This window comes from Cupressus sempervirens, chromosome 4 (genome assembly GCF_028749045.1).
Source record: "Cupressus sempervirens isolate cs-2001-9-10 chromosome 4, ASM2874904v1, whole genome shotgun sequence".
Lineage (NCBI taxonomy): Eukaryota > Viridiplantae > Streptophyta > Pinopsida > Cupressales > Cupressaceae > Cupressus > Cupressus sempervirens.
The window spans coordinates 262,322,265-262,341,843 of NC_143121.1; the positions used below are offsets into that span (position 1 = coordinate 262,322,265).

General features: G+C 31.8%; 1 protein-coding gene across 1 annotated transcript; it reads left to right on the top strand.

Annotated features, from left to right (window-relative positions):
• The first annotated feature begins 16,669 nt into the window (after positions 1 to 16,669).
• On the top strand, positions 16,670 to 18,091 carry LOC149561007 (putative UPF0481 protein At3g02645). Its single transcript, XM_089823720.1, has one exon. The coding sequence runs from the start codon at positions 16,694 to 16,696 to the stop codon at positions 18,008 to 18,010; it is 1,317 nt and encodes a 438-aa protein (XP_089679846.1). The 5' UTR covers positions 16,670 to 16,693; the 3' UTR covers positions 18,011 to 18,091.
• Positions 18,092 to 19,579: the final 1,488 nt, after the last annotated feature.

The following is a 19,579-nucleotide window of genomic DNA, read 5'->3' on the forward strand; positions in this document are numbered from 1 at the left end:
TAGTAAATTATACACCTTAACCTAACCCTATATGTACTAGTAACTAGAAATAATTTTATATTTTTAATAAGTGGGAATGAATATATATATATATATATATATATATATATATATATATATATATATATATATATATATATATATATATATATAGAGAGAGAGAGAGAGAGAGAGAGAGAGAGAGAGATTACATTATTAAAAAGGTTAATAACTTGTATCACAATAACACTAATCATGGGCACTATAATAGAACTAACCCACATAAAAATTTAACCTGACAGTTATCCTAACACTAAGGTAAAAGTGTAATAATAACACTAACATCAACTATAATATGATTACTAACCCAAAACTAACCTTAACCACAAGAATAACACAAACCTAACTCTAACTCTAACTCTATGTCTAACTCTAACTCTAACTCTAACTCTAACTCTAACTCTAACCCTAATCTTAATTCTAATTCTAACCCTAACCCTAACCCTAACTCTGACTCTAATTCTACCCCTACCCCTAACCTTAACCCTTTATAACCCTAACTTTAATCCTAATTCTAACCCTAACCCTAATTCTAGCCCTAACCCTAAGCCTTACTATAACTCTAATCCTAACTCTAATTATAACTCTAACGCTAATTCTAATCCTAACACACCCTAATTTTAACCCATATTCTAACTCTAATGCTAACAACTCCAACTCTATCTCTATCCCTAACCTAACCCTAACCCTAATTCTAACCCTAACTCTAACTCTAGCTCTAACCATAACTATAACTATAACTCTAACTCTAATTGTAACCCTAACCCTAACTCTAACCCCAACCCTACCATTAATCCTAACCCTAGCACTATATAAATCTAACTCTAACCCTAACCCTAACCCTAATTCTAATCCTAAGCCAAACCCTAATTCTATCCCTAACTCTAACTCTAACCCTAAATCTAACCCTAACTCTAACCCTAAATCTAACCCTAACTCGAACACTAACCCTAAATCTAACCCTAACCCCAATTGTACCTCCAACTTTAACTATAACTCTAACATGGTCCCTAACTCTAACTCTAGTTCTAATCCTAACCCTACCCCTAACCCTAGCCTCAATTCTAGCTCCAATTCTAACCGTAGCTATAACCCTAACTATAACTCTAACACTAACACTAATGCTAATGCTAACACTAACACTCACACCAATCTAATTGTAAAGCTAACCCTAATACTAACCCTAAATCTAACTGTAACCCTTGTGCTAACCCTAACCCTAACCCTAATTCTAACCCTAACTCTAACTCTAACCCTTGTTCTCACTCTAATTCTAACTCTAACTCTTACTCTATCTCTATCTCTAACTCTAACTCTAACTCTAGCACAAACCCTAACTCTAAATCTAGCCCTAACCCTAACCCTAATTCTAATGCTAACTATATTTGTAACCTTGATTCTAGCCCTAGCCCTAATTCTTACCCTTACCCTAACTCTAACCCTAAATCAATCTCTAACCCTAATTATATTTGTAACCCTAATTCTAACCCTAACCCTAATCCTAACTCTAACTCTAACTCTAACTCTAACTCTAATTCTACCCCTAACCATAACCCTAACCTATATAACCCAAACTCTAATCCTAACCCTAACCCTAACCCTAACACTAACACTAATTATAATCCTAACTCTAACTCTAATGCTAATTCTAATCCTAACCCTAATTATAACCCTTACCCTAAATCTAACTCTAACTCTAACCCTAACTATAACTCTAGCTCTAACTTTATCTCTAATTCTAACCCTACCCCTAATTCTAACCCTAACACTAACTCTAACTCTAATTGTAACCTTAACCCTAACATTAATGCTAACCCTAACTCAAACTCTAAACCTACCCCTAATCCTAACCCTAATACAATATATAACTCTAACCCTATCCCTAACCCTAATTCTAATCCTAATCACAACCCTAACTCTAACCCTAACCTTAAATCTAACTCTAACCCTAATTCTATCTCTAACTTTAATTCTAACTCTAACTTGAACCCTAACTCTAACTCTAATTCTAACCCTAACCCTAACCCTAACCCTAACCCTCACCCTAACCCTAACCCCATCCCCAATTCTAATCCTAACCCTAACTCCAACTCTAACTCTAACTCTTATATTGACACTAACACTAACATTGCCTCTAATTTTAACTCTAACTCTAATTGTAACCCTAACCTATAATGGCCCCATCTTTTAGCCTCCACGTTCTCCAAAGTCTAAGTGGAGCATAAGAGGAAACTAAATTAATTTCTTATGAAGTCATTAAATAAATTAAATTGAAAGGTGACTTTATATTTAATTAATTAAATTAATTATTGTATTACAAGGGAGAAGCTTCTAGAGTGTGTATTAATTATTGGAAAGGCAAAAGCCTCTAGTAATTTAGTTTTCTAGAAGCACAATTAATTATTGTATTGCAAGGGAGGAGTTTCTAGAGAGTGCATTAATTATTGGAAGGGGGAAGCTTCTAGCACTCACAATTAATTAATGTTTTAGTTCCTTCTAGAAGGGTGAAGGAAAATAATAAATAGGGGTGAGAGTCTCATTGTTGAGGATCATATTTTTGTGAATGACATTTGATAAGAGCTTGAATGTGTGAATCACATATCTTTCTTGGCAATAGGGGATGTTCATCCTCTCTTGTAACATTCTAGACATCATTCGCTTGGTGTTTGGCCTTTGGAATATATTGCTTTGTACTTGATTTCATCATTTTGAGAATTAATATAATTTCAGTATTAGTTCAATTTCTAGTTTGCATAAAAAATCTATTTCAGCAATTGGTTCAATTTTTCAGCATTTCTAGGGTGCCCATTATAGTGGTATCAGAACCCAATACACTACATTGGTATCAGAGCTATAATTCCTACCATCCTATGGAGGCCTTATTGAGAATTTGGAATAGTTGGATAGAGAGAAAAATCTTTGACAAAATGAATATCAGTCCAAATCAGGAAAATGTAATGTTCGAGTTACTGGATACATTAGAGGAGAAAAATAAGCGAATGGATATGATGCAACAGGAGTAGAATAGGTGAATGGAAATGATGTTGTAGCTTATGGCTAGATAGATGGGCATCAATATTGAAGATTTATATGTTGCTCTAGTGTAGGAGGTAGTTGATTCTTCAGACGGGATCGAGACACCACCAGACTATGTTGTTGGTGTTAGTTAGGAGTCCACATATGAAGCTTTGTTAGAGGATGGTGATGCAAAAATAGTGGGATTAGGAGAATGCGAGGATACTGTCATATCAACAGCCACTTTTGTGTTAGTTGAACCATCCAACAAGGAGTTTAGCAGTATACATGTAGTTGTAGATGTGTGCTCTGATGATAGTACACTTGTTATTGCTAATGAGGTGAGTGATATAGTGATAGAGTCATATTATACTACTGATCAACAAAGTGTTGATGCTCACTTCTGGGATAGTACTATGTTCAACATGGATGCAACATTGTCTTATGACAATTTGATGTTTGAGGTTGATGTTGATCACTCACCTGAGTGGAGTTGGGCTCTATTTTCACCATCTACAAAAATTCAGTTTTGTTTTGTAGCAATTAGGAAGAAGAGATTTCATAGATCTTCTATAGAGTTTCCTTTTGGTGACATTTTGACTTCTACACCATCAACACAAGTATTGGGTGCTAGGTTGTACGACATGTGGTTGGTCCTGATGATGCTGATTTGCAGTTGGTTTAATGTCCACAGGGATGTTAGGTACTACTTCAATTGGGATCTAGGTGGGGGTTGGTGTTCATTGTGTTGCTGAATTGCTTGAGGACAAGCAATTTCAAGGAGGGCAGACTGTAATGACCCCATCTTTTAGCCTTTACGTTCTCCAAAGTCTAAGTGGAGCATAAGAGGAAATTAAATTAATTTCTTATAAATTCATTAAATAAATTAAGTTAAAAGGTGACTTTATATTTAATTAATTTAATTAATTATTGTATTACAAGGGATATTGGAAAGACAAAAGCCTCTAGTAATTTAATTTTCTAGAAGCACAATTAATTATTGTATTGCAAGGGAGGAGTTTCTAGAGAGTGCATTCATTATTGGAAGGAGGAATCTTCTAGCACTTGCAATTAATTAATGTTTTAGTTCCTTCTAGAAGGGTGAAGGAAAAGGATAAATAGCCCGATGAGAGTCTCATTATTGAGGATCAAATTTTTGTGAATGACATTTGATAATAGCTTGGATGTGTGAATCACATATCTTTCTTGGAAACAAGGGACATTCAACCTCTCTTGTAACATTCTAGATGTCATTCCCTTGGGGTTTGGCCTTTGGAATATATTGCTTTGTACTTGATTTCATCATTTTGAGAATTAATATAATTTTAGCATCGATTTCATGTTTAGTTTGCATTAAAAAATCTATTTCAGCAATTGGTTTAGTTTTTGGGCATTTCTAGGGTGCCCATTATAGTGGTATCAGAGCCTAATACACTACATAACCCTAATGCTAACCCTAACCCTAATTGTAACCCTAATACTAACCCTAACCCTAACTCTAACTCTAATTCTAACCCTAAATATAACCCTAACTCTAACTCTAACTCTAACCCTTATTCTAAATCTAACTCTAACTCTAACTCTAACTCTAACTCTAACTCTAACTCTAACTCAAACCCTAACTCTTATTCTAACCCTAACCCTAACCCTAATTGTATTTGTAACCCTAATTCTAACCCTCACCCTAATTCTTACCCTTACCCTAACCCTAACCCTAACTCTAATCCTAACTATATTTGTAACCCTAATTCTAACCCTAATCCTAATTCTAACTCCAACTCCAATTTTAACCCTAACCCTAACCCTAACTCTAATTCAAACCCTATCCCTCACCCTAATTTTAATCCTAATGCTAACCCTAACCCTAACCTTAACACTAAGGCTAACCCTAATTCTAACCTTAACCCTAACCTTAACTCTAACTCTAACCCTAACCCTAACCTTAACACTAACCTTAACCATAAACATAACTCTACCCCTAACTCTAACCCTAAATCTAACTCTACCATAATTAGACTCTAACTATAACCCTAACCCTAACTTTGATCCTGAATCAAACCCTAATCCTAACCATAACTCTAACCTTAACCCTAACTCAAACCCTAACCCTAACCCTAATCCTAGCCCTATTATAACCCTAACCCAAACCATAACCATAACTCTAACCCTAAATCTAACTCTACCATAATTGGACTCTAACCCTAACCCTAACCCTAATCCTAACTCTAACCTTAACCCCTACTCAAGCCCTAACCCGAGCCCTACAATAACCTTAACCCTAACCATAACTATAACCATAACTCTAACCCTAACCTTAACCATGAGCATAACTCTAACCCTAACCTTAACAATAAACATAACTCTACCCCTAACTCTAGCCCTAAATCTAACTCTACCATAATTGGACTCTAACCCTAACCCTAACCCTAACTTTAATCTTGACTCAAAACCTAACCCTAACTCTAACCTTAACCTTGACTCAAACCCTAACCCTAACCCTAACCCTAACCTTAACCATAAACATAACTCTAATTTGAACCTTAACAATAACTCTAACAATAACCATAACCATAACTCTAATTCTAACCTTAACCATAACTCAAACCCTAGCCCTAACTACAACCCTAACCCTAATGCTAACCCTAACCCTAATTCTATCCCTAAGGTTAACATTAATGGTAATGGTAACTTTGTCCCTAACCATATATCTATGCTTGACTATAACATTTTACATTAGAAATTCCCAAAAATAAAATATTTTTTTAAAATCTAAATTAAACTCCATATATTAAATTTAAAAAAAATGTTTTGAAGCATAATTTTATAGTAATTTTATACAACTATAATTAAAAATTAATTAACAATTTTATAATAACCTTATCAAAATATAAATAAAAAGTAAATGTTTTTCTTATTGCACCACGACTATGAATAGCTTATATATACCTATATATATTATATCGAGAGTAATCGTTCTCGAGGCGCCTATTTTCATAAATCCCAACTGCGATTAAAATAACCTTGGGATTAAATTAAAATAGGCGCCTTGACAACGATTACTCTCGGCGTAATATATATATATATATATATATATATATATATATATATATATATATATATATATATATATTAGTAAGACTTTGTAAAAAGTAAAAGACGAAATAGAAAAGATGATATGGATAATTAAAATTCGTGGGCCTAAATTTTTTATAGGAAGTAATTACAAGATTATGCTCTCTTCATAGATATGACTCTTCGAATGCTTTGCCATCCTATACCAAATCTAGATCAAATCAAATCAAAGAATAATCACAGATTACTACACTTTAGAGGACTAATCGAATGAAATACTTCAAAATTCAACTTTATTCCTACATGCAGTGATTAAAGCCTGGCTATTAGTGATGTGAAGAGTTTTATTTCATCGCTATTAAAATTTTACCCAGAAAAGGTAAATTACCAGCCTGACACTTCCTTAGGTCGCAGGTAATGGATACAACCTCTTATTACATAAGTTGTATGGGAATTTGTACCAAATTCAAGAGTTAAGCTCTTGAATAGCTTTATTGAACTCAAGAATCTTTTCATTTTGGTCATTCTTGATCGAAGGAGCTGCAAGTGAAGTGCAAGAGTTTATTCCCAATGAATGGATTGTGAAGGTCGAAGGTTTTCTGGTGAAGATAGAGAAACCTCTGAAAATTGACAACAAAAACATGTCGATGTTGTGGCCCATGATTAATGTAAGTATTAAGAAGCACATTCCTCAAATGCTGTCACTTGGCTAGGCATTTAAACATCATATACTAATGTTTATACTAATGTTTGATTCTTAGAAAAAAAGTGTTAAATAGTAAAAGTTGACTTATCTTTTCTAAGCTTAATATTTTTCTTAATTTGTGATTGAAGATTGGCCTCACTTGTGCCGCTACTATGACACTTTGCATGACTAAGCTTCATGCTCTGTTACCAATGCCTCAACCATTATTTCTAGATGGATTTTTAGAATCTAAAATCAAGCAGGAAAATTTCTAGACCTACTCTCATTGCTGCACACATCTATTTTGCTTTTGTCAAATGTCAAAAGAAATCTTAAGGGAAGATTTCTAGTAGTGACCTAAATTGAGGTCTAATAATGCTTCACTCATAGTGCTAGATCATTATATACTATAGTTGATCTTTTCTTGACTTTTTGTCTTATTTTGATTCATGATTGACTCATTGTGCACCCTTACTTGTGATTTATGAATTACTATTGAAAATTTATAAAGTACTACTAGATATTATGTAAGCTACTATTAATAATTGAATGAAGAATTATTGATACATCTTTATTAGAATGCTGAATACTTAACCTAAACAATTAAGTTCCATAAAAAAAATCTCAAAATTTTAACATCTTTTAATACATTAATTGACGCACCAAGTTACTATAGCCACTATTGAATGTCTTTCGTTAACCATACACAACCCCAAATATGTATACTATTAATTTCTGTATGCTTGTAGACGTACAATTTTCATAGTTAACAATATTATTGTTGTGATGTGAATATCAGGATTTAACTGTGTGATTTTGAGTCAAACTCGATGAATCATGTTTCATGAGTAGTGATTCAACATGAATCCATCTCTCATGAGAATAAATGGAACACTTAGCACTCATTGGATCTAGGTGATGCTCACAAGGGTGAAGCACCGGGACTTCCCGGGAGGTCACCCATCCCAGTACTACTCTAGCCTGAGCACGCTTAACTACGGAGTTTCCTCCACAGTTAAACCCAAAGCTTGCAACCCATTTGCAAAACCTTCACCAAGTGTTGTGCCTTATGAACCATTCATTAGAAAGCCCCTTAAGCTCATCAATTGATAAGTAGGAGATGATTTCCACAGCTAGTCAAATTGTGATGTGAATATCAGAATTTAACTGTGTGATTTTGAGTCAAACTCGATGACTCATGTTTCATTAGTAGTGATTCAACATGAATCCATCTCTCATGAGAATAAATGGAACACTTAGCACTCATTGGATCTAGGTGATGCTTACAAGGGTGAAGCACCGGGACTTCCCGGGAGGTCACCCATCCCAGTACTACTCCAGCCTGAGCACGCTTAACTACGGAGTTTCCTCCACAGTTAAACCCAAAGCTTGCAACCCCATTTGCAAAACCTTCACCAAGTGTTGTGCCTTATGAACCATTCATTAGAAAGCCCCTTAAGCTCATCAATTGATAAGTAGGAGATGATTTCCACAGCTAGTCAAATTGTGATGTGAATATTAGGATTTAACTGTGTGATTTTGAGTCAAACTCGATGACTCATGTTTCATGAGTAGTGATTCAACATGAATCCATCTCTCATGAGAATAAATGGAACACTTAGCACTCATTGGATCTAGGTGATGCTCACAAGGGTGAAGCACCGGGACTTCCTGGGAGGTCACCCATCCTAGTACTACTCCAGCCTGAGCGCGCTTAACTACGGAGTTTCCTCCACAGTTAAACCCAAAGCACAATTATTGTTGATTTTGATAGCACAATTATATTCCATGAACGTGTGTTTCTGTTTCATCAGTAGAAAATGGACGATTGTAATTTCACAAATTATTGATTGAAATTGTGGAGATGGGGTTTGAATCAGATTCGATGTTTGAGTTACTTTGATGAGAGACATTCTTATATACGATTGTTTTGTTAAGAGCAATTTTTTAATTTCAATGTACGATTGTTCAAATTATTTATACACAAATATATTAGCATCTATGCAATTCGACCCTTTTCATTAAAGGGACATTGAAATTAATGTTTATATTAAAAAACTATGTTTATTATAATATTTGATATTGTAAACATAATTTATATTATGTTAACTGATGTGCATTATAGTATGAAATTCTATTAGTCTTTTGAGTTGTTGAATTAAATAATAGATTTTTCAAATTGATTATGTTTATAGAATTTTCATATATATTTTTTCATTTTTTAGTACTATTGTTATAAATTAATTTATTAATTCAATGAATGATTCTTAAATTTATTGTTCTTTTCTACAATCAATTGGGTCAGATAGTCCAACAAATTAAATACAATTAATGTTCCTTCACAACCTTAAAATAACTAATCAGTTTCTTCATATGGTGTGTGCATTAAATAATACTTATTTTATCGTAAAATCAAGGTTCAAATCCTTGTTAGATCATAGCTAATTTGATTATAAATGTTCATATTCATGTGAAACTAGAAATCATTTTCCACATTAAAGATTGTATAATCAACCTCTTCTCATGACAATCAAAGTGTTTGGTTTCATTATTCAATATAATATTTAAATGTCAAATTTGGAAATTCAATTAAAAAAGGCTTATAGAAATAAATTGACATATATAAAACTTAAATGTTGTCAAATTTAATAACATCATACAAGAAAAGAGAGTCCACCATTTGATTGTTTTGCATTTGAAGCATACTTTATACATATAATTATTTCATTCAATTAAAACTTGATGTCCATATTGTTTTTTACATCTAATAGAAACCTCATGTCACATTAATATTTTCTTTTGGAGTCCCTTTGTAAAAATATTTATAGAGGTGACATTCTTGGATGTATTCTAGGTCTCATCATGCTTGTTGTTTGTGCATATATCATTTGTGAGCATATGATAGAACCATTTCTTTTCCCATGGTTTTTTTGCTTTGGCTTATCACTTCTATGCAATATTTGATAGGTTCTTCTTGTAGTAAGAGTCCTTTCTTTTATTCTTTCCATTATATTATGTCAATTTTGATATATTATTATTCACTTTCATTAAGATTGAGTTTTTTTAACATTAAAGATTTTTCTTACCTTCTATTTTGTTGGTTTTGGAGTAATTTTAAGAACATTTGTATTTTAATGTTTGTAAGTTTCTTTGGTGTACTGATGTATTGAGTGCCACATTTCTATTTTGCAATTTTTACTTTTAATTTTGGTACCCTCACATTTTCTATGAAACTTATACATTCCCTAGATATCCACGTCCTTTATATTCATTTGTGGAAGTTTTTCTAACTTTTTCTTATTCGCTTGTATTCATTTTTAATTTTTTTTTTTAAAGAATAAACTTCAAGTTTATAGGATTTTAAGATAATTATACGTAAATAATAATCTAAATTAATCTCCCACATTTATTGTAACACTTGTGGATCCTTTTATCTTTGCATATCTTATGTTACATGTACCTTTGTTAACTTGATTTTATTTATTCTTCTTTTATTTTATTTTTATTAAATATTGAGAAGATTTCTACAAATTTGTATCAGATGTTCAAAAAGATCCTAAGAAACTAAAACGCATTTCTATTGTTGAAAATCAACAGTTAGAGTTTAGATTAGTTGTCTTTCATGGGTTTTACATATGCAACTTCACATTACAAAATATGTTTCAAAAATATCCAAAAGGAAGCATGCAAGAGAAATTATTTAGATCTAAAATAATTACAAGCTCCAATAATACTATTATTGCATTCAAATTCATCAACATTGACTAGTTGATCAAATAGGGTTATCTCAACAATTACTCCCCAAAGGTGCATCAGGGGCTCGGTTCATTTAAATCTCCTTGTTCTTTTCACCCACATTAATGTTCTCCTTAGTGATGAAGTGTCTCAACATCATGCATTTTCTATCATCAAGTAGATAGGTGAGTTTAATAGAAATGCTAGTAAGCTCCCTCTTCAATTCCTCAAAAATATCTTCATTTTACTTCTTCCAGATGAACCATAAGGCTTCATTAGAAAAGACATACCAAAATTTATTAAGTTTGAGAACAAAGGAATTGATAAAAGAAGAAATAATATGAATCCATGAAAATTTTAAAGGTTTTTTTCCATTAGAAAAAAGAGGACCAAATCATTATTGCATACTTGGATTCAAATAAAATTTGCTCAAAGGTTTTAGGCACACAACACAAAGAATAAAACATGGGAGTAAGACCATATTGATAGAGTTTGTTAGCAACAAGTTTTTTTAATAATAAGATCCACCTAAACAATTTTTTAAAGATTTTGTGGCATGATGCCACACAAAGCATTTCCTTTTATCTTTTAAGGATAGAAGAACCCACTTTTACAGTTTTGTAAATCATTTTAGTGCTAGTCTTTGTAAATGTAAATCTTGACACATGTTTCCTTAGGGTCAACCTTAACATGAAAATCTTCATTGGCCATCATTACTTTAGCGCCACCACATGCTTCCTACCTACCTAATCCTATTAATTATTAAATATTACTTAATAGTACTTAATATATATAATAAAAATATATTAAATAATTAATATTAAATATTAGTATTTAATAATTTACTATATAATTACTATATTATATATTATAATACAATGTATACTATAATTTAAATCATATTATAATGATTAATCATACATTATAAAATATATTATAGTATATAATATATTAATAATTTAATATATATTATAATAGTGATACAATATGTATTATATAACTAACACACCTTTTCAAAATAGTTCATGTGAACAAGTTTTTTTGGGTAACTGATGTTTTTGTTATGTGATGCATTAGGTATGAAACCTAATATGATGTTGAATATATTGGGTATCTAATTAGCTATAATTAGGTATAACTACCAAGCCTAAATGGTTAACTATAAAAATGTGATTTGGCACCTTTTAGGTTACTTGAAACTTGGAGGAGGTATTTGATGAATTTTAACCTCTCTGAATTCGTTGAAATGAAAATGGTTCCTTGAGGATGTTCTAAACTTTGTAATGATATAATTGTTGTCAAAATAGTAGTTCAATAAGTATTTATTACATATTTTTAAATGAAGATACCTATAAGGTGTGTATTTACACACTAATTGCAAAATAATTATAAGTTTCAAATAAAAAAATACTTTGAAATATGAAGGATGTAGAATGTCACATTCAATGTTTTGCCTACTGCAATAAATAATAAAAAATAAATTAAATTTTGTAATATTTTTAAACAAATAAGGTAGTTAGACATGAGCCTTTGTTTTGAAAATATTATACTATAAAATTCATAATTTATCATTTTCTTGGAATAAAAGCAATAAAAAATATGTGTCACATCTAGGAATGAGTCTACTTCTTATAGTCTAGAATCCCATAAAAAATATTATTATTTGATTGTAATTAAGGTGGTCAAACACACATCTACTTCTTATTTTTGTTTTAGAATATTTGTACTACCAAATTAAATACAAATTTTTGACTAATTAGATTAAATTAATTTTAGATAAAATCTATTAGTTTGGAAATTACACTTAAATTCCTACATATTATATTCTTACCACTTTTTAATGTAAACTACATAACTAGTTTGAAAATTGCATTTCAGTTTGACATAAACTAGATTTGCTAATTTTATACTACCACTTAAGGGTATAGTTTGGCACACCATGATCCAACCCATATCTATTATACACGATAAGATTAACCCTTAATTATCTAATGAACATATATAGAATCCATCATAATACCTTTTGCAACCTTAGATAAAGGTCCACACCTTATCATAGTACCAAAGATGATATTAAAATACTTAGAATAATGATCTATGATAAGTCCACAATATAAAGCCAATCTCGCATAATCTAGAAAGGAAAAACAAGTGTTTTTTGAATCAAAATGTCAGATAGATAATAGGAAAACAAAAGACAATATAATATCTTTTGGAGGATGCGAGATTGCCATTAGCCCAAGGATGCTTCTACATTAGAAAGAAAGCATTTTGGTTTCTTAGTAAGTTAACCTTCCATTAAAAGATGGATTCATATGATTTTAGAGATACCTCTTAGGAAAATCTACTTTGTGATAGAGTGATTTTAGATTCCTCTACTTCAACACCAAATCTAGTTTCTTTAGCATCTAAGGAAAAAAGGGCCAAATATCAAGTTGGAGATTAATTATTTCTAACTTGAGGTGAGGATCTTGCCATCACCTATTCAAATTTTCCATCATTTGACCTAGGGAAGGCCCTAAAATTGTTTCCCCTATATTCTAGAACAAGCACTTTTTCTTGCATGGTATGGTTTTTAAGGAAAATAACATTAAATCTTCTTTAAATAATTCTACAAAAACTAATATAAATACATAACTTGGATCAACATACAATATTTATGCATTCATCAAAAAATCTTCTTGAATGTTAAAATTTTAAATCAATAGCAATAAAAAAAAGAGAAACATTTCTTAACCTTGTCCTCTCATTTCTAATAGTAGTCTCCATATCTTTGTTTGGAGAGAGATGAAGGGTTTTACAAATATCTAGAGGGGCCTTACCATCTCCTTCTTCAATTTTTTTAGGGTTGACTCTTCCACATCCTCTAGTACCATTGGAGGTTTCCCTCAAAATTCTTCTACTTTGCATTGGTTTCATTAACTTTCCATTGAACTTAATAGAAATGAGACAAATAGTCTTAGAATCCTCTGTAAGAACAATTTTGTATGAATTGTTTCTGCTATGACCATTTTATTTCAATCATGTTTACTAATTTCATCTCTACTATCATCATTTTTACTTTTATCTTTAATATTGCTTTCTACAATATTTTCCCATCACTCATACAATTAGGGACATCTAAGGCCATCATAACTTATCTATATTAAATAAAGCCAAATCCAACAACCAACTCCAATGAAAAGGCACAATAATGGCACAAGGGAAGGGAAACATGTAGAAGAAGGAAGGGGCATAGATGCACAGTGTGAAACAAACACACAAGTGAGAAAAAAAAAAGGAAGAAAACTAAAACTCACATAAAAAATAAAGGAAAAAAAAACTCTTCTTTTATTTTTTTTTATTAGAGTATTTTTTTTTCTGTTCTTCATTTAATAATATTTGCATTATAATTTATTTATCAAAGCATGTTGCAAATAAAGCTAAAGACGCCTTTATAATTTTATAGTATTTTATTTCTACTCTTTCATATGGCCTTTAGTGCATTGATTGTATTATTTTTATTTTAGTTTAACTAATTTTATAAATAAATATTAAAAACATTGGAATTACTATGAATGAGAGACAAGTATTGGCCTATATGTATAGCTTGTTTTTTTTTGACACATATTGTGCAAATTGAGGTAGAATGGTTTCACCTAAAACTAGTGAGACTAAATTTATTAATTTGGGAAATAACTAGTGATCTAATATGAATGGATATTACTTTCTCCTAATGTGGATTGTGTTTGTGTTAAATTTAATCAAAGATAGAGGGCTTTATACCCCTCATAATGAGAATGTGAATAAGCTACTTCTCATGAACTAAAAATTGTCAAAGGGGGTTGAGAATCTTTAAAATGATCATGAATAGATAAATGAGGCCTTAAAGAACGAAATTCTAATAATTAATGATAGATTGATAGTTGTAGTTATAGTTCATCTATTGAAACAAGTTGGGAAAGTCCAAAGAGGTTGAATGATAAGAAAAATATTTTACATTGATTGGACAAAGATTTAGTTTTATTATTAGTTGGGAGCTATAAGTCAAATTAACAAAGAACTAAATAAGATGCTGGTTCAAATTTATTTTCTATCTTTCCAAAACTAATAAGAAAGGAAAGAGTTACACAAATAGATCCTATGATTAACAAGGTGTCCAATATTAATGAGGATTTTTAAAAAATATTTTCTACTAACTAGACCATGCTTTCCCTATTTTTGGATTGATGCTTGTAATACTATCCCCTTTTTTAACTTTTTAATTGTTTAGGGTTTTTATCCTTTGATAACATAGTTTTTGTTAATAAAAAATATGAATAGTCACATGTAATCATAAATTGTATATATTTGTTGATGGAATACAATCGGAATAGTCATTGAATATTAGAATATGATTTTTATTGTGCATGGAATTGGAATGGGGAATAAGAATACATTTTTTCCATTTTAGCCTCAAAATGAACTTTTATCCATTTGTAAAAATACTTGTTATTAGAATAGACTACTCCTATTCCAAATTTTATAATGTTTTCAGACCCACATAAGATACATATATATAATTTTTCTTTTAATTTCTTTTGTACTTTTCGCCTCTCCGGTGAGAGCTCAACATGAACACCCAATGTGGTGTTTCAACAGAGATTCCAATCCCTTGCAGTAGCAACAGTGCATCTATGCACTTCATTCTATTGCATAGACCACTGCAGAGCTGTCGAAAGTGAGATTTCCCACAATTCCATTACAATAGTGTACAATGATGATACAATTCCATCCTGACCTGCTCTTCAATCGTCTAAAATCTTAGTCCCGAGAAATGCCTATCCAACCAATTTCTGATCTTGCTTTTGTAATAATTTCTGAAAATGGAGAAAGAGAATCTCGATAATAGTTAGTATGATGTGCAAGGAAAAGAAAATAATCAGGATAAAGGGCTTAAAAAATCTCAATGGAAATTAAGCCTTCTTCAGATTTGCATTTGCACCTTATCTAGAAAAACCAATAAGACTCAAGAAGAAGAATATTCATAAATGGGATAGATGCAATTTGGAACTAAATCTAAGAAAAAGGAGGTGGATGGGAAAGCGGATGTTACACAAGGGAAACCTCTCAAAGGAAATTTAGAAATAGGGATGTAACTAAGGGAGTGACAATTGTGAGATAGTAGACTATTGATGGTCCCTTTCATACTAAAAAGAAAAAGAAATGAAACAATAGGGAATGCCATGAGTGGAAAGTGCAATAATGATAATGTCTTCGAATTAGTTCAAGTTAAACACTTTAATAGAATGGGATGTTAATATTCTACCACTTAAAAGAATCTAAAATGAAAGAAGAAGTTTTAAAAATATTGTAAAAAAATATAGTCATATACTGACATTGTTTGTTAGTGACAGTAAATTTTAAAAAAACTAACATTACAGATTAAAATTTACATTATATACTTTATTTTCAGCTGGAATCGTCCCTTATAACTTTTTGACATTTATTCCTCAAAACTTATTTATTCCTTGCCTTTTTCACAAAACAAATCAAGCTCACCCCGAGCTCAAAAGATTAATCGCCTACGATGCATTCTAGCAAATATCTCATTAACTATTTTAGATTTTCTAATAAATATATAGAGAATCTATGACCCCCGCAATGCAATCAGTGAGTGAGAAGCGTTGGCTGAAGAAAAGATGGGATTTAGAAGAAGATAGTGTCGGTTCTTGGTATCGATGTGGCAGAAGATGTAACGATACAAGGATTAGATTCTGAAACGTAACCATCAACGTCTAATGACTCTTCTTCTCTCTCTTCTTATCTTGTCAGTTGGTCTTGGAATTCCCTTCAATTTCGTGCTAAAAACCAGTCTAATGGGAAGGAGTATTTCTGTTCACAGATTTCTTCCTTTATAAAAACCTATTCACATCACCATCAGAGGAATGCAATTCTCTTCGAATCGACATTACTTTCCTCAAGTTCAATCTGCCTTGCACAGGAGGTAATGCCCACTAGGATAATATTGCCTTGTTTCTCTATTCTCTGCAGAATCTGTTAACCTAGTGAAGTAAGGCAGTGTCACTTTCTTGCGACACAAGAAAAGCACAAACCCACTTATAACTTGCATACCAACCCTAATATTATTAAAAACCCATTTTCTTAAAATTCTTTATACAATTCTCTATGTTGGAACCAAATTTATCTGACCCTGAAGAGGAACAGCAAGCTTCTGCAAGTGTGGTTGTGGAGGTCCATGAGCATGAGGAAAGTGCTACTATAAGGAGCCTGAAAGTGCCCAAAGCTCTGGTTAAAGCCAATAGAGAGGCATATGTTCCTCAAATGGTGTCTCTTGGACCATACCACCACAGCTCTCTAAATGAAGAAGTCATGGATTTTTACAAGCTCAACTCTGCAAAAGATGCAACAAAAGATAGGCCCACTCTCCTCCAATACTTCTTCGACCATGTAAAAGAGATGGCCTCAGAATTTCAGGAGTTCTACAAGATTCAGAAGATCGACGACAGAGAAAAATTTGGTGCGAGCATGATGATGGATGGCTTTTTTCTCTACCAAGTTCTCAAAAATGGGCTCCATGATCTTCAAGGGGAGGTAAGTCAAAGAAACAATGAAATTCCTCAGCCTACACTTACAAGCATCAGATGTGATATTATGAAGTTGGAAAATCAGATGCCCCTTTCTCTTCTCTTTGAAATAGACAGTACTCTACACAACAAGACACTTGAGTCTTGTCTCAATTCTCATATTCCTCATCTCTCATGTTTTCAATTCTCTCATAGTCTGAAGTTAGGTTATGAAGATGAACCTCATCTGTTAGCCTGCGTGCACAAATATGTCTCATCCTTCTTGCATACCCATAAACCACAACAACAAGAGGGGGAATATAACCCTAAGAATCATACATGGTATGAGCGCACTTGGAAATCTTTTGATAACATGGTTGCTGCTGCCTTTGGTTTCATCTTTCCTCACCCGGCAAAACAAGGCCGTGGAGACTTCCTTGATAGATACAACACAAAAGAGCTTGTCAAGGTAGGGATAAAGTTCAAACCCTTGGCCAATGTGCCTGGTATAATAAGATTTGAAAAGGATTCTTACACTATTTTTCTTCCCAAGATTGTAATATCAGACCCCTACACTGATGTGGTGATGAGGAATTTGCTCGCTCTTGAATTCAATGATCCCACTCGCCCTAAAAATGTGACACACTACGTGGAGTTGATGAACATGCTGATCGAGACACCAGATGACGTATGTCTGCTGAGAGAATGCAACGTTATTGATCGGCAGAGCATGATGATAACGGATGAATATGTGGTTAAGATGTGGGACGGGCTTGCCAAGACACTCTTTTTTTCAGGGTTTGTGGAGAAGCCACAGGGTATTAAAGCTGCAGTCAGGGAAACGTTGATCAAGAATTATTACAAAAGGAAGATCAGAAATTGGTTGGAGAGGCATCTCTGGAGACCGTTCAGATTGTAGATTTCGATTGAAGAACGGACCGTTGTATTCTTATTGTACATTACTTATGTGAAAACAATGGATTGTTGTCATTCTTATTTATGTGGGGAAGTGTTATCTATTAGACAGAGAATTATTTGAATTGAGAACTGAACGGTAAAGGTCAATATTAGTATTTAGCTTTTTAATATCAATAGATTATGGTTAATCGAAATAGTTCTTTACATTATATGAATATTTCGTTTTTTATTGGAAATGAATTTTTGGTTTTTTATTGTATATTCCATCATGTGATATATTATGAAGATGAAAGAAAATGTCAAAAATAAATATAGAATTAGAAATGCATGAGCAGGCTTCTATGAATTGTTCAAATAGGATTAGTTTGATCATTTTTAGTTAGAATATTTGCTAGTTGATCTCATATCTTTAAAAAAAATTTAAAAAACTATTGAATTCTATCATTGTATTGATTTTATTTCACATTCATGTGTAGTAACATATAACTCAATTACTTCAAGAATAAAATTTCTTTAAGATAAAAAAATTAAATCAATTTATATAATAGAAAGTAAATTTTCACAATTTATAGATAATCTATGTATGTTTCTAAAAGTGATTGTTTATTTATTTTTTACATAGGTTTATATAACTATTTTTTAAAGATTAATATAAGAAAATATTTTAACATAGTTAATCTTTAAAGATTGATATTGATATTTTTCATTTAATATAAAGAGACTATGGTTAAACAAAATGATTCTTTCAAAGATTGACTAATCTCTGAAACAAAATAAAACTCACTTGATTTTTGACAATTTCTATAATTTCTTTCCTCATTGCTTAGAACAATGACCTATTTTGGGTTAATTCAAACTCTATTACTTGTCTATATTTATCTAACTTTAAGTGAATGAAGATATTTAGAGGTAAACTAGTATTAGTCAACATTGGCATAGATTCAAGCATAAGCCAACCTAGATCTTAGAGTAGTCATAGAATCAATAGATAGCTAACTCTCTAAATGAACTAGTTGTGCCTTTGAAAACATCCACATTCTAGTATTCTAGAGGAAGACTTTCAAAAGTATAACCCACACCTGGGATAATGAGAAAAATGATTCATTAAAATACATATCAAGGGACCACTTTTGTAAAGCCAAAGAGGTTTTTTCCAGCATCCATCACCCTCCACAGGGAGCATCAAATAGATCTTATTTATTAGAGACATCAAAAGAAAAGAAAGCTTTAGGCAATATCATTATTCCAAGTTGACCTTTGATCTATTTTCTTCTAATAAAGAATCTCACAACATCAATGTTAGGTCTAGGGTTACTAGAGATAGATCCATAGTTGATACCAAATGATCTATTAACATGTTAGGCACTAGACATAAATTGTTATCTTGAGATGTCTTAGACTTTTAATTAGATTTATCCTTTCACTTGACATGCCTCATATTCTCAATTAGATTTAAGTTGTTGAGTTGACATGTAACAATACTTTTATGAATTGAAACTTTGTCTTAATAAGTGTCCAAAACTTGCTTGACATGTTTGTTTTTATGTTGTGTGAACTTGTTTATAATTTT

What these genes read in the sequence shown, in the direction of transcription:
- LOC149561007 (XM_089823720.1), top strand. Translation starts at nt 16,694, where the DNA reads ATGTTGGAACCAAATTTATCTGACCCTGAAGAGGAACAGCAAGCTTCT.